The 26,142-nt window shown below is 43.2% G+C and overlaps 1 protein-coding gene and 1 long non-coding RNA gene across 4 annotated transcripts in view; both read right to left on the minus strand.

Annotated features, from left to right (window-relative positions):
* Positions 1-466: 466 nt before the first annotated feature.
* Positions 467-26,142, minus strand: part of SPG11 (SPG11 vesicle trafficking associated, spatacsin) — an 81,404-nt gene continuing 55,728 nt past the window's right edge. For 2 of the 3 annotated variants that reach the window (XM_081831019.1, XM_081831020.1), the window contains 13 exons: positions 18,741-18,903; positions 16,671-16,885; positions 15,473-16,220; positions 8,712-8,851; positions 7,616-7,814; positions 7,061-7,198; positions 5,995-6,128; positions 5,159-5,266; positions 3,316-3,484; positions 2,751-2,839; positions 2,405-2,560; positions 1,554-1,705; positions 467-1,092 (listed from right to left, as the gene is read on the minus strand). In XM_081831019.1, coding sequence (XP_081687145.1) covers positions 912-1,092; positions 1,554-1,705; positions 2,405-2,560; positions 2,751-2,839; positions 3,316-3,484; positions 5,159-5,266; positions 5,995-6,128; positions 7,061-7,198; positions 7,616-7,814; positions 8,712-8,851; positions 15,473-16,220; positions 16,671-16,885; positions 18,741-18,903 — 2,592 coding nt within the window. In that variant the 3' untranslated portion in view covers positions 467-911. Of the gene's footprint in view, positions 1,093-1,553; positions 1,706-2,404; positions 2,561-2,750; positions 2,840-3,315; positions 3,485-5,158; positions 5,267-5,994; positions 6,167-7,060; positions 7,199-7,615; positions 7,815-8,711; positions 8,852-15,472; positions 16,221-16,670; positions 16,886-18,740; positions 18,904-26,142 lie in introns of those variants that run through there. The other variant, XR_014148605.1, reaches the window with a different exon arrangement.
* On the minus strand, positions 17,716-18,729 carry LOC145723496 (uncharacterized). The gene is made up of 2 exons (XR_014148607.1): positions 17,995-18,729; positions 17,716-17,805 (listed from the first exon to the last, which is right to left on the minus strand). It is a non-coding gene; the product is annotated as an uncharacterized LOC145723496 (long non-coding RNA).

A 26,142-nucleotide genomic window follows, 5' to 3' on the forward strand; every position in this document is an offset into this window, starting at 1 on the left:
CCTAGAGCAACAAAGGGATAGGGCTGCCTTCCTCCTCTTATTTATTTGGGCAAATTGTTTGATTGTTTAGATACTAAGGCCTAATTTTAAGTCACTAGAAGAGCTTATTTGAGATAATTGAGCTTGTTACTCAGGTTATGGCTGTAAGTAAGCACAGATTGGGTGATCATCTTTATTATATATTTTCTTTTAAGCAAGTTAACCAAATTTGTGGTTGGAGTCTTTTTTGAAACCATCAGAGAATCAAAAGCAGGGACAGAACAAAAAATGTTTTAAATTTCTCTTAAATAGGAATTAGGAACCTCAATCAAAGCTCTGTTAGACTACTGAGTGTAAGACAGGACCATCTAAATGATTTGAGGAATTAATAGGAAGCAGTGACTACACAGCAATAATCAGAGCAAATAAAGATTGTTTTAAGGTAGACAAGGGCTAAGATTTCCTTGGCAGTAATAATGACATACAGTGAATTTAAAATCTATTTTATTATAGAGATCAGTTTCTAACAAATGGAAATGTATCATCTGTTCCTTAACTGTGTAAATAATATTAAATTCCTTTGAAACTGGAATCTGTAGGCACAGGTATTCTTTAATCAATACTGTATCTCTAAACAGAAGCCAGCCTTCAGGAAGATGGAGCTTTTGATCTTAATACCAATACCTATATAAAGTGGCATAGATGAACAAGCACTTTTAAATAATTTCCTTGTGAAAATTCTCTAATTCTTTACCCACTATTCACAAAGGACTGGTTATGGTCAGTCCCGGGGTTTTACAACTTGAAGACAAATATCCCCGACGCATTATTCTACTCTGATCGCAAACGTCTGTCGGCAGCTCATCTCAGTACAAGACAGCAGGCACCCAGGTCATCTCGGCGATACCCACCCTCCTCTCATCTGAACCCACCTAACCTGCTAGCATGTCCTTCAGACAGCAGCCAGTCTGAGGGTCCTTCAGCAGCACATTTACAATGTCATAAAATTTGTGTTCATACGCGAGCGTGTAATACAGGTAGACGTCTTCACAGTATGTGAGTAGCTTCTTCAGGTTTTTCACAGCTGTGTCTGCCGGCTGCTGCCGTTTACATCTAGACAAACGGAAGAACCTTCGGGTTAAGCTACTGTGTTTGGAGTGAGAACTGCACTCTGACACAGCTCCTCACAACGGAGAGGATCCTGGAATTTGAGAAATTATCTAAGACTAGTCTTAGGGGATACCAGGTAAGATAAACACGGAAATTATGTCATTAAAAATGTTACCTTCATGCTCGCCTTAGTTGGAATAAGGGTAGTACTCCCAAGGGGGCCCCTGAGGTTTAGGGTTGTCGATACTTCAGGCAGGCTGAGTAGCTGTCCTCCCGTTTTAAATACAGAGCACTGGGAGGACACTGTTCTCATTCATCTGTCTGCCTAAATTTGTTAAACGATCTCTTGCTTCTGGGGATTCTTGACGTCTGCCATCTCAAGCAGAGGCAGCTACAGGCATGTTCTGTTTAGCCATAAAATTCTTACCCATACCTTATCAAAGCAGAGGCATTTTAATACTTACTTTGTGGAAATCTCTTCAAATATACTAGATCTTAATAACCTTTGCTGCTTAAATTCTTCCAGGTAATTAAAGTCTCCTTTAAGAATCACTTGTTGGTAGAGGATTTCTGCCCAATCAGGAACAAAGTCATAGGCCTCGGCCACAATAGAAGCCTTAAAAGGAATAGAGGGGAAGATTCCATTTAGCCCTATTTGATGTAAAAGTAAAGGCAAGCTGTTCTAGAAAACAACTTAATACTGTACATTCATAGTGAATGTGGGCATCAACTATGTTGAAAGGCTCTACGTATTAGGGTTGGGGAAAAGTTTGGTGTTAGTTTGACATCTCTCTGCCCTTAAACCCCAGACATCTTGCAGTGTTTTTAATCTTCACAATGCATTAATAAAAACTGCTGAGAAACAATATTTTTCCCACTAACTCAGCTGTGTAATGAACAGGGAAAGGGTTGATTCCCTGGTAACCATTTCTTCAAGGGCTCAGAGCCAGCCTCCCAGAAGCCCTGACTCCCTCTGCTAACCCAGGTGCACCATCCTAGAAACACCGGGGCTAGGAGATGCTCAGCCCTCCGGCAGGTCCGCCCATCCAGCCCCAGCTGTGTAAGGGGCAAGTCTGTGGCCTCGCAGCACGAGGAACGGAGACCGCACCGCCTCACCATTTTCCAGCCTCTGTCCAAACAATATGCTCACAGATACTGCCATGGAAGACAGTTTGGTTTCTCAGCTCAAGTTAAGCTTAGAATTTTCCTGGTTCTGTCACTAGCCTTGACACCTTAGGCAAGTCGCTCGACCATTGGGCCCCATGAGCGGGACAGCAGGAGAGAGGATGCTGGCTAGATTTCCTTACTTGCTTACCTGGTAGAAGCGAGGTAGAGCGATGAGACAGTCCATCAGCTGGTGGCGGCCCAGGTTGATGAGCATCGTGTTCTGGCCCGTGTTCAGAAAGTGAATCTGCAGTGTTATCAACTTGGTGAGCCGGTGACAGTGCAGGGCCTGTCGCACACAGGAGTCCTGAGGGACAAGGGTAGAGGAGGCACAGGTAGAAAGACTGTTGCCACCTCCCCTGTGAACCTTCCAGCAACTGAACTCACCCCTTCTGCCCTGAGTTGGCCCCTTCACTTGGAAGAGCCCAGGGACAAAATCAGATCGCACCACAGACCCCAAGCCCTAAGGCCGGGCTGAAGTAGGGCTCTGCTGTTACCTTGGCGTAACTTTCCGCCGCATCCAGCATCAGAGTCAGGGCTTTCAGCAGCAGCTGCTTCAGGTGGTGCCCGTCCTTGAGGCTGTCCTCTGTAGGAGAGAAAAGGAAACCTGATGGATGTGTGACTCCCGCGGCTGCTCCCATCCCACTCAGTGATGGCAGGCTGGACCGGAAACAACCCCGCTCACACATGGAGGCAGGCACGTCTCAGGTAAAGGCTATCGGGCCTGAAGCGCACACACTCTGGTAGGCCTCCTCTAGTTCTCAGAAACATCAAGGCAGGCTGGCCCGGCCTCAGCAGACACACTGCTTCCCGACGGATGACACCGCAGGCACACGGACTGCAAACGGGGCAGGTGCCTTCCACAAGCCCTTCACATGCCCTTCCACATGCCCTTCCACATGCCCTTCCACATGCGTCTGCTCAGCTGGGGCCCCACGGAGTGGCTGTTAGCAGCTGAAGTGGACAGTATTTAGTCTCCTGGGCTCTCGCCCTTCTTAGCCCTAAGAACCTTGGCTGGCTGGTGGCACTGGCCCGGGGGACGCTGCTGTGACCTGTGCTCACCCCAGGGCTGGGACTCGATCAATTTCAGTTGGATGCAGGCAGCTGCCTCGTGGTTCTCCCCGATCTCCCGACACATGCTGAAGCACAGAGCAATCATGTTGTGCTTCTCGCTGTCCCCGGGGCGGCAACGTTTGATGTAGTCCAGGAGGGCCGTCTTCAGGGTGCCGCTCTGCCCAGGAAAAAAGGGGGTACCGAGGTCAACCGGTGACTGCAAGGCAGGCGTGACTGGCTGAGTCCCTTGGTTCAGAAAGTTTCTTAGAAACTCCCCCCCAAAAGAAAACCAAAAATGAATACAGAAGTTGATGCTGCCCTGAGTGTAAGAAAACAGGCACATCCTCTCTGCTGGTGTGAATGTGAATGGTAAAACCAGTCAGAAGGGAGAACTGAAAAGATGAGCACATGTGCCTTACTCTAGCAATTCCATGTCTAGGAATCGATCCCTTAAGAAATAAGCAGAAGTGCTGAGATGCACATAACAAAGATAAATTTTAATAGCAAACAATTAGAAATAATCCAGATGTCCAAAACAAGGGCTAAGAGCATACCATGTAGCCATTAAAACCAGTGTTGATTTGGAAGATATTCATGACATGCTTATTAAGTGGCTCTTTCATATCTACACAGCATGATGAAAGTTTTGCTAAAACTGTGTAAAAATGTATGTATCTATGTTTGTGGGTGCCTGTGCATAGAAAGGGCCTATACCAAATTGTTAGCAGTGGCTGTCTCCAGATGGTCAATAGACAACAGAGGGCTATTTTTCTGGGGCGTGCTGTTTTCCAAGTGTCTTTACGCTGAATATGCATTACTTTTGTAATCAGAAAGAGAGTTATTAAAAGAATATTTACATGCAGAAACAAAAATGCCTCAAAAACGATCTTAAAAACCTGGGGTATCTTGAAGGTGTACCTAGGTCCAGGACTCGCTCCTCTCCTGACAGTGGGACTGGTTTGTCCTGAAACTAGCCCAGCACTGGGGAGAGTTTTTCCGCTTTGTCTCTTTAGTCCTGCTGGGCTGAGCTCAAGTTCCCAGAAGCCAAAAATGTGCCTCGGTTTTTAAATCTTCAGAGGTACAATAGGCTGAAGCAACGAATTGGCCAAATGAATGACTTGGAAACAGAGGCTCTAAATGACATGCCTGGTGTCACACAGCATGCTGAAGACAGACAGAGCCTGAAGGCCGGGCAAGTCTGGTCTTTGCTCCCAAGCCTCTTTTGCTTCTGACCCTCCTATGGGTCATCACCATAAATCGCTCCACAGCCTTCCAGGCCCAGGCCTTGGCATTCACTCCCTAAGGCTTTCTCATGGTCCCCTGAAAACTCTCCACTTCTTTTTTTTTTTTTTAAAGATTTTATTTATTTATTCGTGAGAGACAGAGCAAGAGAGAAAGGCAGAGGGAGAAGCAGGCTCCCAAGGAGCAGGGAGCCTGATGTGGGACTCGATCCCAGGACCCCGAGACCATGACCTGAGCCGAAGGCAGACGCTTAACCATCTGAGCCACCCAGGCGCCCAAAACTCTCCACTTCTGAGCTGCTTAATCCACTTCCACTGAGCTCACGGAAAGGGTTCTTGCCCCGCCAGAGCCGGCATTCAGACAGGTGACGGAGGCTGAGGTGCAGGCGCACTGACTCCCTTTGTTCCTCACTGAACGGCTGTCAGCATATTCGCTAGCTGTCTGAAGCCAACCTGAAGCTACGGCTTCCAGGGCGTGTCCTAGGGAGTTCTTTAATTCCCTCCCTCCATATCCGGGGCTCCACCCTGATTAGGATGATTCCGGAGAAGTCTGAGACTCCTAAATGTCCCTAGTATGTGCCATCCTGGAGCTCAAAATACCATACACCTACCGGATCCAACTTCTTCCTCATCAGCACTTCAAAGTAGTGCTTTTTATGCAGCAAGTCAAATATGTAGGTCATCTCGTTGTACCTTCCCATGCCAGTGAGGAGACGCACCTGAAAGGGCAAGGGCCGCCTGCGTCAGCCTCAGCTGGAGTTCTCTGAGCCAGCCCGCCACTACCCTCCTGTTTGGTTGCTTCCAGATGCCAAGCTCCAGGGGGCAGAAGGGCTAATGCCAGGCTGCCATTCTTCACTCCCTCGCTCCCTTCCCATGGACCCAACAGGGGGCCTCCTCCTCTGGAGGATTCAGAAAGGCTCGTCACTGGGACACCAGGGGCTGTTGCCACCTCTGTCGTGTGTAAACATGACTGTAAGTGCCAACGCGCCATCGGTGCCCAGGGGCTTGCTCAGCCACCAGGGGCATGAGTCGTCAGCTCATTTCAATTCAGAGATCACACTGAACCTTGTTTCGGGGGGAAATACAGCTGACTTAGCCCTCTAGGAAAACGAACTGCCCTGGCAAGCGGGTAGGCCAGCCCTGGAGCGTGGCAGTGTTGATTTGGAAGATATTCATGACATGCTTATTAAGTAGCTCTTTCATATCTACACAGCATGATAAAAGTTTTGCTAAAACTGGAGCGATTTGCTAAATCCTCTGGAGCGATCTCTGATTTTGACAGCAGTCATAACCTGGAGCAGAGGGTTGAGCTGCCCACCCAAGTAGAGAGTGGTATCCAGATGGGCAAATTCCCTAAGACCTCACCAGCTCTGAACTGGCTGCCAGCCTATCTGTTCTCTCAGAACCTTCCTCAGAAAGGAGGGTAGGGGGTCAGGGGCTTACATACCATCAGCCCGTACTCTTCATTGGGGGCCAAGTGTTTGTCCGTGAGCAGCCGGGCAGCTTGCAGGACCCGGATGATGCCCTCCATGTGGCATGTCAGTGTGAAGCAGTGATGGGCCAGGATCAGCAGCTCCGTGGCTGGGGAGGTGAGGCGGTGGTAAGACAGGATTGTGAACCTGGGCAGGAGGGGGAAGGGGCCTATACAGACAGCCTGTCTGGAGAAGGCCCCCCCACCAGTCCTCTGAGATCCTTGACCTCACTGGCTTTGGAGTAGAATTTGGCAATATACACATACAACTTTAAAAATGGGTATACTCTTAAATCAAATTTATCTTAGGGACATAATCACGGATGGGCATATAAACTCGCCTGTAAGGATGTTTGTCACAGTGTTTGAAACAGGAGAAAATTGGAAGCCATCTTAAGGTCCCAAATTAGGGTATAAAAATTTTTAATTCTATGAGAAATACTGTGTAACCACTAAGAAGGATATATAAAAGAATACTGTCATGGAAAGATGTTAATGACAGCATGTTCATAAAGTAATTATAAACAGTATACACAGGATAATGCCATTTTTGAAAAACTGAAGCCTACAGACTTGCATAGGAGAAGATCAGAGGGACACATACTCCCGAATGCCTAGAATGAACTAGATATTGTGGAAAGCTAGCAGGCTTTGAAGTCACAGAGTCTGGGTTCCAGGAACTCCTCCGCCACATGACAGCTACAAGTTAATCAACTTCTCTGAGCTTCAGTTTCCTCCTAAAATGGGGATGGTGATCGCCACTTTGTAGGGTGAGGGAAGAAGCAGCAGCAGCTAACCGCTGCACGTTACCAGGTGTCTTTTTGTGCGATTCTACAGTCACGGCTGCTTTTCCACCGTTGTTTTCTACATTTTCTTCAATGAACTGCTGGCTCTCTACCAGGAACTTATTAACCATGGTGGAGGGGCAGGGATCCAGAGCAGGAACAAGGATCCAAACGGAGTTTTGGAAAGGCTAACGCCAGGAGACTTCTTGGAGACCTCCGTGGGCCCCAAGCACGTAAGAAAATGGCCAAGAACTTACTGCAAGACAGTTCCCCATGGGGAACGGAGGAAATCTTGTCCAACAACTTCATGCCCACCAATGTGCGGTCTTGACACAGCGTGGTCAGCTGAAGAAATGTCTGGCTTTCCTCTGCTGGGGTGAACATCTGCTTCTGTCCTGTACGTAGAGAAAGATGGGGAGAAAGGTGCGGCTTTAACCTTGCGAGCTGAGAGCAAGGTTAGAGTCCCCGACCGGGAGGCCCACTCTGCCCAGGCCTGGGCACCGGAAGGGGATGCCGAGGGAGCCGCCGGGGCAGCTCCCTGCTCTGCTGAGCTCACGTTCCTTGGCCTAGTGTCACCTCACAGGTCGGCAGGGGTTCACCAGCTCAGAGAAAGGCCCGGCTGCTCTAAGCATAATCGTAAAACAATAAACGAAAAGCAACAACGACAACGCCACGTGTTCTCCCGACAAGTGCAACCTGGCAAGGCCAGAGGGCAGCGTGCAGGAGGCACAGGAGCGTAACCCCCCACTCCTTACTGCTGGGACCTTGAGAATGTGGCCTGAGAGGCTGGGGAGGCCGGCCGGGTAGGGCACCTGTTCCCTCCGATGGAGTCAGCAGCTCCCGGGTCACCTCTTCAGCCACAAGTTCAGCCACCGTGTCTGGCTCGAGGCCCTGGGTGCTGAGGAAAGCCTGGGCGCGCTTGCATCTGTCAGGCCACTGAGAGGCCAAAACCGCCCGGAGCACGGCCTCGCCGTCCTGAGCGGCCACGTCTGTGTAGGGACAGCCCAGCTCCTGAGAGGAAAGCAAAGTCGGCCAAAGCTCCTGGAAGGAGCCCGGAAAAAAGCCAGCAAAAGGCAGCCCTTTCTGAAATCCCACGTGGACTGACGGACTCCTCTGTTTGCTGAGCTTAAAGATCCCTCACCCCGAGCAGGAACCTTAGAAGCAGCAAGCACCATTTTCTAGTCCGTCCTTTCACTTCACCAATGAGCTGAAGCCAAGCAAGAGAAAGGCTTGTCTTCACGAACCATCAGGTGACTTAACATCTTGTTGAACACTGAGCTTTTTAAATGTTATGAAATGTAAGAAAGTTGGATAAAAAGGCAAGAGCCCCTCCTATACCGTTCCCATGGCCGCAGCAAAACCCTCCATCTCCAGAGAAGCCCTTCCAAAGGGCCTTAGTGCTTGGCATTATTTCTCTTGTGCTCTTCTGCTTCTTAGAGTCTATTATTTTTGCCCCTCAATCAGCATGAAGTCACAAACAATTCTTGGCTGCTCTGGTTCCTGTCTTTATAGTCCTCACGTTCCATTTTATTTTATTTTACAACTTATTTTGGGCTCTCCCTCATAGAAGTCCCCCAACAATCCTGCAGCTAACTAAGCTATCAGGGCCAGAAGGGACCGCATCATGTATAGAGGGAGAACCAGGAACCCGGAGGTGTGAAATGTCTTGCCCTCGCTTCTGGCTGGCTGGGCCACAGCCAGGACTCAAAAGGCCCGACACCTGGCCTGGCATCCTCCCCAGTATTCCCAGGGATGCATTTACAGGGGCCAACGTCCCGATGAGTGATCTGCTCCCACATCATGATTATCATGTGAAGGGCCAACTTGGCAGAATCCAAAATCTACCTCCAACTTCCTGCTCCAGCTCCCCCACTAGCTCCCCCGCGGACCCCACCCTTGGGCACGTACCTTGGCAAGTTCATACAGACACAGGACCTGCCGGCAGTAGCTCTTCCCATGAAGGCATTTGCTTGTCAGAGTTTCCAGATTAGTCACCACTTCATCACAGGGGGGCAGCATCACAAACGTTTGACTATCCAAACTTGAAGCTAGAAGCAGATACAGGTCTGAGGGGGGCTTTGAGCTGGCAAGTAGAGGCCTCTCCCCAGCCCCCTATGACACTAGCTCTCTGCTCACAGCTTCCTCCATTGCACCCCCACGACTCCCCCCTGGATCTGGGCCCACTTCTGACCGGGCCCACACCCCACTTCAACTTATTTCATCGCCGTCTTCCAGGAAATTCCAGCTACTTCAGAGGCCTCATAGGCTACAGAAGACTCCAAGCCACCTAATGAACACTCTAGATCATCACCAAAGATGTCTGCTAAACTCTCTTCCACACACCCTTCCCCTTTCTTATGATATCACATGAGTCACCAGGTCTAGCTGTGTCTCCGAAACACGTCCCTGGTCACGGCCTCCATTACAGTGTTCATGACCCTGCATGTGAGAGGCTGCGGCCGGCCCTCCCCTCTCTCCATGTCAATCTCCCACAGACTCAGGAGAATCTTTCCAAAATGCCAATCACAAAAACCAAGGCTCATCTGGATAGAGGCCTGAAAGGCATGATAAAAAAAATTAAAATCCATTCCTGATTTTAAAAAAGAAAACAGGGGCGCCTGGGTGGCTCAGTCATTCAGCATCTGCCTTCGGCTCAGGTCATGATCCCAGGGTCCTGGGATCGAGCCCCGCATCGGGCTCCCTGCCTGGCGGGAAGCCTGCTTCTCCCTCACCCACTCCCCCTGTTTGCGTTCCCTCTCTAGCTGTCTCTCTCTGCCAAATAAATAAATAAAATCTTTAAAAAAATAAAGCTCTCAGCTGAAAACAGAAGAAAATGGTCTTAATTTGAGAAAGGGTTTCTATTAGGGAAAAAAATGTAGAAAAGAGTCACACTGTTCCTAATAACAAAACAAAATTGAAGAATTTAAGTATGTATCAATAAAGTACTGTTAAGTAATAAAATTTTAATTTGAGTAAAATTATAATTTAAGTGTGTATCAATACAGCATTAAATAGTACATCCATACAGAATACTCTGCAGCCATTAAAAAGAATGAGGTCAATATATGTGTACTGACAGGAAAAAATGTAGAATAATGATATAACTTCATTTTTGTAAAAAATAAAAGGGGTGTATGTGCACATGTACATGTGTAAACCCACACAGAGAAAGTGACATGTACCAAGCACGTAAAAGACGTTATTCGGGGGAACGTGGTGGGGGTGGTGTTGACTGGGTAGATGACTTTCACCTTGAACTTTATGCACTCCTGTACTGTGATCTGTTACACTAAGCATGTAATACTTTTGCATTTAAGATATTACACATTAAAAAATATGCTTTAAAGACCAAAAAGTAAATAGCAACTCAGACCGTGTAATTCCCTGCTTAAAATCCTTCATTGGGGTTCCAGTTCTAGGGCAGGGAGAAGTAGCTCACTACCCCATTCACTGCTCACCCACTGGACTCAGGGGAAAACCCGGCACACAGCAGACAGCACTAAATGACACAGATTATCATCTTTTCCCCTCTAGTAACCTCTAGCCTGAATGCAATGCTGCCTGAAACCCAAAACCAAGCACTAAGACTGACAGAGAGCACGCACTCCAGGAGCAGGAAAGGGAGCTCCTGATGCCCTTTCTCTCTCATCTCAGCTCCTAAGCAGCGCCCAGACTGCGGTGGGAGGGGCCGAGGCAGCAGCTAGTAAGATCCCAAACTCAGAGCGGAACCTTATTTTTAGATTCGAGGTGTTCTGGTCCCAAGACAATGCAGTGAGTCCTTGTTTCCTTTCGCATTATCCTCCTGTCTGCTGGCCCACGATGCGGGCGTGGTCAGGGACGTGCTGACAGAATGGGGGAGCTAGGACTCCAACTTTGTGCCAGAAGATTGAAAAGGGAAGCCTCAGGGAACCAGAAAATACTTGGGAGAGAGAGTCAGAAAGCCACGCTATAAAGTTGTTTATAAACTCTAGGGCTCACTCCCAGGCTTTGCATATGGAAATCTGCTCCTAGTCAGCGTAGCAAGACCCCGAGCACCTAATTCACAGCCTCCTACCGGGCTGCAGACTGATCTCAGGCTGTTGCATACACACACCTCGGAGCTGAATGGCACCACAAAGGCTTTGAAATCCGAACTGATAATAGAACCACAGTCTACAGAGAGTGGGTTGGAACCTGTAGCCCACACCTAACCAGGTCAACTGCCTGCTGAAAAAATAAAAAAAAACACCATTCCTCATAAGATTTAAACAAGACCCAGAGTCTCATAACATACTAATCAAAATGTCCAGGATGCAACTCAAAATTACTCAGCATACAAAAATGCAGGAAAATCTCAATTCACAGGAGAAAAAACAATCAACAGATGACACCTAGTACTAAAATGACGTTAACTGGGGCGCCTGGGTGGCTCAGTTGGTTGGGCGACTGCCTTCGGCTCAGGTCATGATCCCGGAATCCCTGGATCGAGTCCCGCGTCGGGCTCCCTGCTCGGCAGGGAGTCTGCTTCTCCCTCTGACCCTCCCCCCTCTCATGTGCTCTCTCTCATTCTCTCTCAAATAAATAAATAAAATCTTTAAAAAAAAAAAATAAATAATAATAAAATGACGTTAACTGTTGAAATTACCTGATAGTGTAGGCAGCTTTTTTACAAATTGTTACAACGAACAATTATAAATGTTCTTGAGACAAACCGAAAAACAAAGTCTCAAAGAAACAGAAGGTATGAAGAAGAATAAAATGGAAATTTTGGAAGGGAAAAATAACTGAAATTTTAAAATCACAAAAATAAACTCAATAGCAGCATGCAAATACCAGAAGAGTCAGTGAAATTGAAGGTGGACAAACAGAAATTATCCAATCTGAAAAAAAAAAAAAATCCAATCTGAACAACAAAGAGAAAAAAAATGAAAATGAAAATGGAATAAAGTCTAAAGGACTTGGAGACAGTAACAAAAGTTCTGTGATTTGGGTCACTGGAGTCCCAGAAGGAGAGGACTACGAGTATGGTGCTTTGAAAACATAATGTCTGAAAACTACTGAAATTTGGTGAAACACATAACCTAAACATTCAAGAACGTTCTAGTGAACCCCAAACAGGATAAACCCAAATACATGCCCGTCAATGTATAATCAAACTACTGAAGACTAAAGGTAGAAAAAAAATGAAAGCAACCAGAGAAAAATGCATTATTGATAAGGGAAATGATTCAAATGACTTGCAGATTATTCCACCAGATACTATGAAGATCAAAAGGAAGTTCTACAATATGTTTTAAGCACTGAAAGAAAATAATGAATTTTCTATATCCAGCAAAAATCATCCTCCAGGAATGAAGGTGAAATAGACATTCTCAGATGAATAAAAACGATGAAGAAAAACTAAGAGAATGTGTAATTATAATTATTCTCTTGAGTTTTTAAAAATATGTTTTTTTGGTTGAAAGTAAAAATGCTAGCATTGTTTGATGGGGTTTTCAATGTTATGGAGATGTAATATAAGGCAAGTAGGGGCACCTGGGTGGCTCAGGTCAGCTAAGCGAAGGACTCTTAAGTTTAAGCTCAGATCATGATCTCAGGGTTGTGAGATCAAGTCCCCCATCACGCTCCCTGCTCGGCTCAGAGTCCGCTTGAGATTCTCTGCCTCTCCCTCTGCCCCCACCCCCCCAGCTTGTGCACATGAGCATGTGCTCTCTTAAAAAAAAAAAAAAAAAAAGTAGGACATAAAGGAAAAGAAGGACCCTATAGGTGGTAAGGTTTCTACATTCCAGCGGAGGTAGTAAAATACAGCTTTTAAAGTGGGCTGTAAAAAGTTACGATAGTTTAATGTAATCCATAAAGCAACCAATGAAAAAACTATGCAAAGATATATAGTCAAAATCAGAATAAATTAAAATGGAAGACTAAAAAATGTTCAAATAACCCAAAAGGCAGGAAAAAATGTTTCCTCAAAAGCTACAAACTACCAAACTCTTCAAAGATGAAAAAGATAACCTGATTAGTTGTATAACTAAGAAAGAAATTAAATTTGTAGTTTAAAGTCTTCCAAAACATAAATCTCCAGGTTCAGATAGTTTTACTAGTAAATTCTACTGAACAGCTAAAGAGGAAATAACACCAATTCCATTACAATGTCTTCCAAAGGAAACAAAACAAAACCAAAACAGTAGAGGAAGGAGTGCTTTCCAGCTCATGAAACCAGCATTACCCAGATGCATAAACCAGACAAAGACAGTACAAAAAAAAGTACAGGTCAATATTCCTCATGAACATGAATGTAAAAATTTTCCAAGTAGAAAACTGATTATAGTAATGTATCTAAAGAATAATGCACTATGACCAAATGGGATTTATCTTGAGAAGACAAAGCTGGTTTAATATTTTAAAACTCAATTAATGTAATCTACCTAATGTAATCAATCAATAGTCTAAAGAAAAAACCCACATGATCATATCAATAGATGTGGAAAAAAAATGACAAAATGCAACAACTGATTCATGATAAAAAAAACTCTCACAAACTATGAATAGAAGGGAACTTCCTCAACATGACAAAGCCTATCTTCAAAAAACCTACAGCTAATATCATACTTAACTATGAAAGACTGAATGCTTTCAAAGATAGTCTCTTCAACAAATGATGCTGGGAAAACTGGAGAGCTACGTGCATAAGAATGAAACTGGACCCTTTCTTACACAACACACAAAAATAAATTCACAATGGATTAAAGATCTAAATGTGACACCTGAAACCATAAAATTCCTAGAAGAAAACATAGGCAGTAATCTCTCTGACATCAGCTGTAGAAATATTTTTCTACATAATGTCTCCTCAGGCAAGGGAGAAAAAGCAAAATTAAACTATTGAGACTACACCAAAATAAAAAGCTTTTACATAGTAAATGAAACCATCAACAAAAGACAGCCTGCTGAATGGGACAAGATATTTCAAATATGTATCTGATAAGGGGTTAATCTCCAAAATATATAAAGAACTTCTATAACTCAACACCAAAAAACCACAAATAATCCAACTAAAAAAAATACAAGACATGAACAGACATTTTTCCAAAGACATACAGATGGCCAAAGACACATGAAAAGATGCTCATCAACATCATCATCATCATCATCATCATCAACAGACACATGAAAAGATACTCATCATCAGGGAAATGCAAGCCAAAACCACAATGAGATAATCACTTTACAACTGTCAGAATGGCTAAAATAAAAAACACAAGGGGCACCTGGGTGGCTCAGTTAGTTAAGCGACTGCCTTCGGCTCAGGTCATGATCCTGGAGTCCCTGGATCGAGTCCCGCATCGGGCTCCCTGCTCGGCAGGGAGTCTGCTTTGTCCTCTGACCCTATCCCCTCTCATGTGTTCTCTCTCTCTCATTCTCTCTCTCTCAAATAAATAAATAAAATCTTTAAAAAAATAAAATAAAATAAAATAAAATAAAAAACACAAGAAATAACAAGTGTTGGTGAGGAAAAGGAACCCTTGTACACTCCTGGTGGTGTGCAAGCTGGTGCAGCCACTGTGGAAGACAGTATGGAGGTTCCTCAAAAAATTAAAAATAGATCTAACCTATGATCCAATAATTCCACTACTGGGTATTTACCCAAAGAACCAAAAACACTAATTCGAAAAGATATATGCACCCCTATGTTTACGGCAGTATTTACAATAATCAGGATATGGAACCAACCCAAGTGTCCATTTGTAGATGAACCAAGATGTGGTATATATAGACAGTGAAATATTACTCAGCCATAAGAAAGAATGAAATCTTGCCACTTGCAACAATATGGATGGACTTAGAGGGTATAATGCTAAGAAGTCAGTCAGAGAAAGAAATACTATGTAATTTCACTCATATGTGGAATTTAAGAAACAAATGAACAAAGAAAAAAAGAGACAAACAAAAAACAGACTCTTAACTATACAGAACAAACTGGTAGTTACCAGAGGGGAGGTGGGTGGGGGGGACGGATGAAACTGGTGAAGGCCATAAGAGTCCACCTACCCTGATGAGCAATGAGTAATGTTTAAAAATGTTGAATCACACTGTACACCTAAAACTATACTGTATGTTAATTATACTTGAATCAGAAAAAAAAAAAAAAAAAGACAATGCTTTCTCCCTAAAATCAGTAACAAGGCAAGTATGTCTATTCTTAACCATTTCTATCCAATGTCATACCAGAAGTCCTAGCCAGTGCAATAAAACAAGACAAAGAAATAACAGGCATTCAGATTGGAAAGGAAGATATAAAACCACCTCTATTCACAGATAGTATCGTCTGTAGAAAATACCGAGGAATCTATAAGAAAACCCCTAGGATAAGCAAGTTTAGCAAGGTCGCAGGATACAAGATTAACACAAAAATCAGCATATTTCTATATACTATCAATGTACAATTGGAAACACGATTACTGGTATAGAGTAAATTTTAATGAACTAGCTACAAGTCAAATAGATTCCCTCTGACTTTGATATACAGCTAGTTAAGACTTAAGTTTCTATTTCATTGACTAGTTAATTACCTAGTTTATGGACTACCCTTGACTTGTATAACTAGTGGGCCAAAAGGGACCCTTTCTTTCTGGGAAAGAGTACCAAGAGCTCCATTCAGGACTCAGGGCGGTTTGATCTCCTTCACTTACTGCTCTGGACTTTCCTTAGTGGAATGCCAGGTTCTTCTTCCTCAAGCCGCTCGGCACTTTGTAGGAGAGCATGGATCTCTGGGCGCAGGTCATCCACACTAGCTTCCCCTGAGGCCAGTGCTCTGCAGTGCAACACCAAGGCGACATCTTGGTTGTAGAAATGAAAATACCGACATACTCTACTTGCTTCGTGCACACAGCCATCATCCAACAGGCGCCCAATCAGAAAGTCCAGTGACTCCTGCCCCTTCCAATCCAGCCTGTTCTCACAAGTCTCTTTGGATGGAAGGCCATTAATTTCCAAGTATTTTGATGTGTTCAGAGCAGCCAACATGGAGAGTGAAAACTTACTGGCTACGCTATCAAAGGAAAGTTCCCCACTAGTTGAGATGTGCTGCGAAAACCTGGGCTCTGTTTCCTGTTTTTCTCTGAGGGTGTGCTGGGTGATGCGGCAGAGCCAGATCTGCTTCTCCAGCTCCTCCAGCTCGTCCACAGGCCCCAGGCCCTCCTGAGCCAGCCAGTGCGCAGCCAGCGTGAGCAGCAGCTGCCGCTCCCCCGCGCGACTCCAGCCCTCCTCAGCTGCGGGCTCAGGCGCCTGCGGGGCCTGAGCTGAGAAAAAGGAAGAAGCTGCTCTGCTTGAAATGGAATTTTTCTGAAAACTCTCGTGACATTTTTTCCAGAAGTCAATTCTTGCTTGTTTCAGGGACCACTGGCCAGTGTGTTTTAAAGTCTGCATTTCCCGTGTTATCTGCGAAATTTAACAAAACACTTTTTAGCCTTTCCTGGATAAAGAAGTATCATAAATGCTAATGCTCCCTACGTGTGCCAGGCTTGTTAAAGCCAAATCAAGTCAGAGAACATGAGACTTGGCTACAGATGATCCTGGATATTTTATCTGGAAAGTTAAACTATGAACAGCAATTCTAAATTTATCTAATTGAAGGGGGTTCAAGACAAAGCCATCCTATATTTAATTCTATTCAAAGCACAAGAGCTGTGGCATATCCTGTAAGCTAACCTTGGTTTCAAGCACACATTCTATGCTAATGGGCATCCTAGGGCTCATCCATTTCTGAAAGTAATGTGTGTATCAAAAGTAAAAAAGCCTCTTCTCCTATAAATTACATTTCTCATTTGATTCTGGTTAATGCTAGCTCAAAAAGCTAAGATGTCAAATAACTTAAAAGACTAATGATACCTCCTCAATAACCAAGTTGTCCACAGGTAGTTCTGCTAATTCTGCTACCCTTCTGGCCAAAGCAAACTGTCCCTCTGTCTCCAGTTTTTCCAAAATAGATCTACATTCATGCTGAAAATTCTCAAGGCTGTAGCCGCTAATAATTCCATGATTAATGGCTATGGATGTGTCCTTTAAAATTTGGCTAAGGACACAGAGCTTCTTCACATCTGGACCTGTGCCAAAGAGAAGAGGGTATAAAACATTTAATCAGTAAAATGCTGCCATCAGAGGGAAAGTATGTCTGTTTAACACAATAATGCGATTAAAGAGAACACAAAACCTATTTTCCTACTCTGGCTGGCTAGCAGATGAAACCATAAGCCATCTCTTATATGTAAGAACTATTCAAGATTCGCATAGGGGCTCAATCTACACAGCTCAGGGCAGATGTTGGTGGTCTGCTATGTAGTAGCAACTCAGTCAACCTTGGGAAGATCTGGCCATTCATTCAGGCCGATCCCATCTCTTTCTGGACTTTTCTCCAACCCTGAACAAATTTGTTTTTATGACTGTTCACTTGCTCATTCAGTGCAGACATCATGTGGATGAAGACACAGAACCAGCAGGACAGCTCAAACTGCAGGTGGTCAATAGCCAAGTGCCTTAACAGAGAGCATGGAGCAAAGCGGAGGGGCAGAAAGAGTCTTAAGCAGACTCTGTGCTGAGCACAGAGTCCGATGTGGGTGAGCCAAAACCAAGGAGGGGCATGAAAAACATTCTATAGGAGCCTATTCCCAGTGGCACCTGCTGGGCTGTGGTGTGATTTCGGTAGTTCTGGGGACAGGGAGACACCCTGCACAATATCCACCAGTAGGGGGATGCTGGGTTTCTTTGTTGACAACATATAAAACCCAGGTTTTTAGAAAAACAACTTCTTTTCTCTAGGCACATGCATGTTATACACACAGAGAACACAAATGTTCTATAAAAACAAAAAAATTTTAAGAATAAAAGCAGTATAACGGTTAACAACATAGACAAGCCTTATAATTTTTCAAGGACACAGTAACTCTGGCAAGAAAACAGGAAGTTCATTTCTGAAAAAAATTAAAATTACTACAGATCAGTGAAAACACCTGCATGTTAAAAGGACCTACTATTTGGGGGCGCCTGGGTGGCTCAGTTGGTTAAGCGACTGCCTTCGGCTCAGGTCATGATCCTGGAGTCCCGGGATCGAGTCCCGCATCGGGCTCCCTGCTCAGCAGGGGGCCTGCTTCTCTCTCTGACCCTCCTCTCTCTCATGCTCTCTGTCTCTCTCAATAAAAAAAAAAAAAAAAAAGACCTACTATTTGGTCTACAGAGTAATGGACAAGTCCCCTTTTACAGACACTGCGTTTGGAAACATCCCTCTTTGTTCCCAGTCTTCAGCCCTGCCAGCCTGCACCACAGGCACTGAGCCCAGCGTTCGGTCATGTTCTGTGCAGATATGAGCTCTCCAGGTGAGTTTCTTTGAGTTTAAATGTGATAAAATAACCCTAGTAGTGAAAACGTCAGGATCTAGTATAAAACAACAACATAATCATGCAACAAAAACTTGAAATTATCAAGTCGCAAAGAAGGTAAGGCAATAATTGGTTTCACTCGATCAGCAACAACCTTAGAGACTGCCAGTGTCTGGAGGAATCCGCAAAAAATAAGTATCATTCTGTTTTTGAAACCTTCAAAATGGATTAGTCATTCCTGAAACAGAGTTTGTGACCCTGAGCAATGATGACATGTTAAGGCTACTTGTCAGAACAAAGAATGACAGTGACGGGGTGGAGACTAGTCAGGGGGAAATGCAGCTGACAAGTCCTCAGAAGGAGTAGACAGTTGTATTATTTCGAGATTATACCCAGTTGTGCTGTTTTCAATGCTTTAACCATGACTGACGTTTCCCGCAACCTCTTCTTCATACCTCATTAGGGACTGTAAATGTAATGTTATATATCATATGTGTTTTCATTTCCTGACTGCCCTTCTAAAATATTTTTCAAGATTAAGGAAGCTAATTTCTTAACAACAACTTAACTGTAAGGACTATCTTACCATCAGAGAAGAGCTTTTCTATTCCAACAAAGAGCTGTAAAAGCTTCCCCAGTTCATACTGGGTCCCACACTGCTGCAGCATAAGCTTCAGAAGGAAACACACCTGCTCCTTCAGCCACAGGGCAGGGATGGTAGCATGGACCTTTGTGGCTGCCGTTTCAACCTAGGGAAAGAAGAGGGGGTCAGGAAAGCCGGTTTCGCAGGAACAGCAAATCAAAACCTCCAAATTTGGGAAGAGCTAAGAAAGCCAAGGTACCATCGAGAGTCATCTCCTATCACAAAGGGGAACGCTTATTCAGGTCCTTTCCAAATGACAGGAATTGGAAGCCTGCCTCGGAGGAGTGGCAAAAAGAAGCCCTCCGTGGCAGCTCTGTGGTTTGTCTCTTTGTGGGAAGTCCTCCTGGAGAGAGCTGTGTGTGTCGAAGTCAAGGATGAACAAGAGACCTAAAGACTGAATGCCAACTCTGGAGTGAACGGATGCAGATACCCTCAAGTTAGTGACTGCCCAACAAATAACCCTGTGAGTTGCTGTGACATTAACCTGACATGTTTCACTTAACAGCTTTACAGAGGGATGTAGGCCTGCCCTGGAGTCCAGAAGATCTGAAATTCATCTATCAAGACCTCTTAGAAAGATTTAACATTGCCCAACGTATTCTGCCCATTTGCTTGTAGTTTCTACTACCGTTAGGGGAGGATCTTGATTAAGAAGCCTGGATCCATGTCACTACAATCAAATGCTAGCAATATTAATAGGAAGATGACCCCAAGAGGCAGGCTGCATTAGCGTGAATTAGAGCATGAGTTCTTCATCTTTATTTACTTGTTTACCTACTCCTGTTGCTTGCAGAAGAGGGTCTACAGCAGGCAGGTGATGGAACTGGTCGAACGAAAAACATACATCAAGTAAAGGGCGGAGGCAAGGATGGAAGAGGTGCACTGTCCCTCCACAGGGACAAGCTGGAGCAGGGGCAGTCAGGAAGGAGTAAGACATCTGGGAGGACCTAAATATACAATGAAAAACTATAAAACTCCTAAGGGATAATATAAGAGAAAACCCAGATGACCCTGGATATGGTGATTCCTTTTTAGATACAACAATACAACATCAAAGACATAATCCATGAAAAAATAACTGACCAGATTGATTTTATTAAAATTAAAATCTTCTGCTCTACAAAACAAAATCTCAAGAGAATAAGACTAGCAACAGACTGAGAGAAAATATTTGTGAAAGACACATCTGATAATGGACTGTTATCCAAAATACACAAAGAACTCTTTAAGTGGCAAAAAACCTCCACAACTCTTAAAAAATAGGCTGGGGGTGCCTGGCTGGCTCAGTAGGTACAGCATGCAAGTCCTGATCTTGGGGTTGTGAGTTTGAGCCCCATGCTGGGCACAGAGTTTACTTAAAAAAAAAAAAAAGGCTGGGGGTGCCTGGGTGGCTCAGTTGGTTAAGCGACTGCCTTCGGCTCAGGTCATGATCCTGGAGTCCCGGGATCGAGTCCCGCATCGGGCTCCCTGCTCAGCGGGGAGTCTGCTTCTCCCTCTGACCCTCCCCCCTCTCATGTACTCACTCTCTCTCATTCTCTCTCTCTCAAATAAATAAATAAAAATGAAAACAAAACAAAAAAGAAAAAAAAAAAAAAAGGCTGAAGACCTTAACAGCTACCTCACCAAAGAAGATATACAGAGGGCAAGTAAACATGTGAAAAGATGCTCCACATCATATGCAAATTAACACAATGACATACTGCAACATACCTATTAGAATGGCCAGACTTTGGAACACTGACAACACCACAGGCCAGCAAGGATGTGGATCCACAAGAACTCTCAGACATTGCTGGTGGGAATGCAGGTGATACAGCCACCTTGGAAGACAGTTTGATGGTTTCTTAAAAAACTAAACATACTTTGACCACTTGATCCAGCAGCTGTGCTCCTTGGTATTTACCCAAAGGAGTTAAAAATTTACATCCACACAAAAATGTGCACAAAGATGTTTAAAGAAGCTGTATTCTTTTTTTAAGATTTTATTTATTTATTTGAGAGAGAGAGAGACAGCAAGAGAGGGAACACAAGCAGGGGGAGTGGGAGAGGGAGAAGCAGGTTCCCGCTGAGCAGGGAGCCCGATGCGGGGCTCGATCCCAGGACCCTGGGATCATGACCTGAGCCGAAGGCAGATGCTTAACGACTGAGCCACCCAGGCGCCCCTAGAGCAGCTGTATTCTTAAGTTCCAAAAGTCGGAAGAAAACACTAAAAAGAAATGAGCTATTAAGCCATGAAAAGACGTGGAGGAAACTTAAATACATATCGCTAAGTGGAAGAAGCCAGTCTGAAAAGTCTATGTTCCATATAATTCCAATTTATACCACATTCTGGAAAAGGCAAAACTGTGGAGATAGTAAAAAGATCAGTGGTTGCCTGGGGTTGAGAGTGGGAAGGAATAAATAGGTAGAAAACAGAAGATATTTTAGGGCAGTGAGACTACTTTGTAGGACACTATTATAACAATGCATGTATGCAGTTATACATTTCTCCAAATGTATACCTAAAGAATGAACAACCCCAAGAGTAAACCCGAAGGTAAACAATGGATTTGGGGTGATTATGATGTGTCACTATAGGTTCATCCTTGGTAACAAATGGACTGCTGTGGTGAGTGATACTGATAATGGGGAGGCTCTAAATGTGTGGGAGCAGGGGATATATGGGAAATCTCTGAACTTTCCTCTTAAATTTGTGATTAACTAAAACTACTCTAAAAAATAAATTCCTTTTAAAAACGTGGGGATGGGGGGGGCGGACATTGGTGCAGAGTAGAAAGTACCAGGATCTGTCTCCTCACTTAGACAACTGCACTGGCAAGATCTGTTCAATGCAATTATTTTGGAACTCTAGAGTCTGTTGAAGGCTTTCCAGTTCCAGAGGAAGACCTAATGGAAAGTAAATTGCTGATAATCTTGTTTAATTTCTGTCCTTAGCAGTGCTGGCTACCCACTCCCCACCCTTAGCCACATGGGAGGCAGCTGGGCATGTACATGTTTCTGCAGCAGCTTGCACAAGGCTTGTAGAAGTTGCAGGGACAAAAAGGAACCTATCCTCCAAATATCAAAAATTGGTGCTCTGTTGTTTCCGACCACAGAGGTGCAGGCAAGGAGGTGGGCCGCCATTACAATGTTTCACCTCACCCACCGGTGCCAGCCCCTCCCCCTCCAACTGAACAGACTTCCAGAGATTTAAAGGGCTGGCACCAGGTCGCCTGGGTGGCTCAGTTGGTTAAGCGTCTGCCTTCGGCTCAGGTCATGATCCCAGGGTTCTGGCATCAAGTCCCACATCGGGCTCCCTGCTCAGCGGGGAACCTGCTTCTCCCTCTGCCTCTCCCTCTGGCTTGTGCTCTCTTGCTTTCTCTCTCTCTCAAATAAATAAATAAAATCTTTAAAAAAAATTAAAAAAATAAAGAACTGGCAGACTTTTCCTCCCCACTCCCTTCATTTTCTGCTTTTTTCCCTCTTGGGAGCCAAACATTAAAGATTAGGACAATTAAAAACAACTGCATATATGAGGAAAATTAGAAAGTGACTCTGTATATGCAGGGAAAGGCTCAGAAAAGACCTGAGAAGACCTTAGGTTTACACTTCATGCCAATCCTTGGCACAGAAATGACTTTTGACCATCCAAAACCCAAAAATAACAAAAACAACAAAAACTATAAGCCCTGGGGAAGTGGGAAAATCTGATTTCCAGGGTCACCACATTATTAGATCCAAATGTCCAGAGTTCAACAGAGAATCACAAGGTATACAAAGAAACAGGAAAATAGGGCTCATTCAAAGAGGACAAAAAAATGACAGAAACTGTTCCTAAAACAGACCTAATGACAGATACACTAGACACAGATTTTTTTTCTTTTTTTTCTTTTATTAACTAGACACAGATTTTAAAACAACTGTTTTAACTAAAGAAGATGTAGAGAAAGTCAAGAAAACAATGTGTGAACAAAATGGAAATATCAACAAAGAGAAAAACCTAAAAAAAACAAAATTCTAGAGCTGAAAAGTAAAATAACAATGAAAGTAAAATTAAAATAAATTTACTAGAGGGATTGAAAGGCAGATGTGAGCACGCAGAATTAAAAATCAGCAAATTTAGAAGCAGGACAATGGAAATCATCAAGTTTGAGGAAGAGAAAGAAGAAGACTGAAGAAAAGCAAACGGAGTCCTAAGAGACCTATGGGACATTATCAAGTGGACTAACATAAGTATCATGTAAGTCCCAGAAGAAGAAAGGAGTAGAGAAAATATTTGAAGAAATAATGGCTGAAAGCTTCCCAAACTTGATGAAAGACATGAATATAAACAAAATATAAACATCTAAGAAGTTCAACAAACTCTAAGCGAGATGAACTGAAAGAAACCCATAATGAGATACATTATAATCAAACTTGCTTAAGATAAAGAACAAAAAAAGAAATCTGGAAGCAATAGGAGAGAAGTGGCAGATCAAATACAAGGGACCCTCAAGAAGATTATCTGCAGAGTTCTCATCAGAAACTTCGGAGGCCAGAAGACAGTGGGCTGATATATTTAAAGTGCTCAAAGAAAAATACCGTCATCAAGAGTCCTATATCCAGGGGAAATATCCTTCAAAAGTGAGGGGAAAATTAAGACATTCCCAGGGAAACAAAAGCTGAGGGGGTCTGACCACTAGACTGGCCTTGCCAAGAAGTCTGTAAGGTAAAATGAAAGGACACTAGACGGTACCTCAAAGCCATATGCAGAAATAAAGAGCTCAATAAACGTAAATACATGGGCAATTATAAAAGCCAGTATTAGTGGGGCGCCTGGGTGGCTCAGTCGTTAAGCGTCTGTCTTCGGCTCAGGTCATGATCCCAGGGTCCTGGGATCGAGCCCCGCATTGGGCTCCCTGCTCCATGGGAAGCCTGCTCCTCCCTCTCCCACTCCTCCTGCTTGTGTTCCCTCTCTCGCTGTGTCGCTTTCTGTCAAATAAATAAACAAACTCTTAAAAAAAAAAAAAAAGCCAGTATTACTGTAGCACTGGGTTTCTGTTTTCCATGTGATTTAAGAGACTAATGCATATAAAGAAAAAAGAACAGTTATTAGTATAAAAGCTGGTATTACTGTAACTTTGGTTTGTAACCCCAAATCTTGTTTTCTTCATAATTTAAGAGACTAATGCCCTGAAAAGAATTATTTATGTTTTGGAGCACATAATGTATAAAGATGTAATCTGGTGACATCAACAACTAAAAGGTGTGAGGTCAGAGCTGCAAAGGAGCACTTTTCATATGTTATTGAAGTTAAGCTGGCATAAATTCATGGTAACCAAAAATAAAACAGCTATAGGATAAGCACAAAATGAAATGAGAAAGGAATTTAAACATGTCACTACAAAAAATCAACTAAACACAAAAGAAAACAGTAATGTGGGAAATGAGAAACAAAAAAGCTACAAGGTATAAAGAAAACCAACAGCACAATGGCAGAAGCAAGTTCTTCCTGGTCAGTAATTACTTCAAATGTAAATGGATTAAGCTCTCCAATTAAAAGACCGAGATTAGCAGAATAGCCAAAAACACATGATCCAACTATGTGCTGTCTACAAGAGACTCGCTTGAGATCCAAAGACATAAACAGGTTGAAAGTGGAAGGATGGAAAGAAGTACTCCATGCAAACAGTAACAAAGAAAAGCAAGGGCGGCTATAATAGTATCAGACAAAATAAACATTAAACTTTGTCTCTTGTAAGAGACAAAGAAAGAGATTAGATACTAATAAAACGTTCAATACAGCAAGAAAATATAGCAATTATAAACATTTACATACGTAATGACAGATGATCAAAAGCAAAAGCTGATGGAATTGAAGGGAGAAATAGAAAGTTCTACAATAACAGTTGAAGACTTCAATACCGCACTCACAATAATGGATAGAATGAGACAGAGATAAGAAAATAGAGGCCTTAACACAATAAACTGAATGGATTAACAGACATATAAAGAATGTTCTACCCAAGAACAATAGAAAACACATTCTTCTCAAGTGCACATGAGATATTTTCCAGGAGAGACCATATGTTAAGCCATAAGTTTCAATAGATTTTAAAAGACAGATATACAAAATATTTCTTCTGACTACAATGGGATAAAATTAGAAGTCATCATTATCAAAAGGAAAACTGAAAATTCACAAAATCATGGAAATTAAACAACACGTTTTTATAAAGAGAGAAGTCTCAAATTACTAAAATCAGAAATGAACGTGGGGCCATTACTACCCATTCCACAGAAATAAAAGGGATTATAAGAGAGTACTATGAACAACTGCATGCCAAAAAGTGGGTAACTTATGAAATGGGCAAATTCCTTGAAACGTAAAACCTACCAAGACTAAATCACAAATAAATAGATAATGTTAATAGACCTATAGCTAGTAAGGAGACTGACTCAGAAATCAAAAATCTCCCCACAAAGAAAAGCCCTGGACAGGATGGCTTCAGTGGTGAATTCTAAAAACATTTAAAGAACTATGACCAACCTTTCTCAAACTTTCCCAAATTACTGAAGAGGAGGGAACTCCTCCAAACTCATTTTATGAAACCAGCATAATCTGGATACTAAAGAGATGGAGACACTATAAGAAAACTATAGACCAGTATCTCTTATGAACACTGATGTAAAAATCCTCAACAGAATACTGGCAAACTGAATTCAGCAGCATATTAAAAGGATTATTCACCATTATCAAATGTGATTTATTCCCTGGGATGCAAGGATGCTACAACATACAAAAAAATAAAATAAAATAAATCAATGGATATATCACATCAACAGAACGTAAGAAAAAAAACCCACATGATTATTTCAATTGATGTAAAAAAAAAAAAAGTATTTGACAAAATTCAATACTATTTCAAGGTTAAAAAAAAAAAAAAACTCAACAAATTGGAAATAGAAAGAAACTATCCTACATAATAAAAGCCAGAGTGAACATTTTACTCAATGGTGAAGGACTGAAACCATTCTTCTCAGATCAGGAAGAAGGCAAGGATGTCTGTTTTCAACACTTCTATTCCACACAGTATTGAAAGTTCTAGCCAGAGCCTTTAGGCAAGGGGAAAAAAAAAAAGGAGCACCCAGTTTGGAAAAGAAATAAAATTATTTCTGCAGATGATATGATCCTATATGTAGAAAACCCTAATGATTACACACACACACACACACACACATTCAATAAATGAATTCAGCAAAGTAGCAGGATAGAGAGTCAACACACAAAAATCAGTTGCATTTCTATACACAAACACTGAACAAACCATAAAGGAAATAATTCCATTTCCAAAAGCATCAAAAAGAATAAATTACTTAGGAATTA

The sequence above is a fragment of the Leptonychotes weddellii genome, chromosome 9 (genome assembly GCF_054177405.1).
Source record: "Leptonychotes weddellii isolate Sample4059 chromosome 9, ASM5417740v2, whole genome shotgun sequence".
Lineage (NCBI taxonomy): Eukaryota > Metazoa > Chordata > Mammalia > Carnivora > Phocidae > Leptonychotes > Leptonychotes weddellii.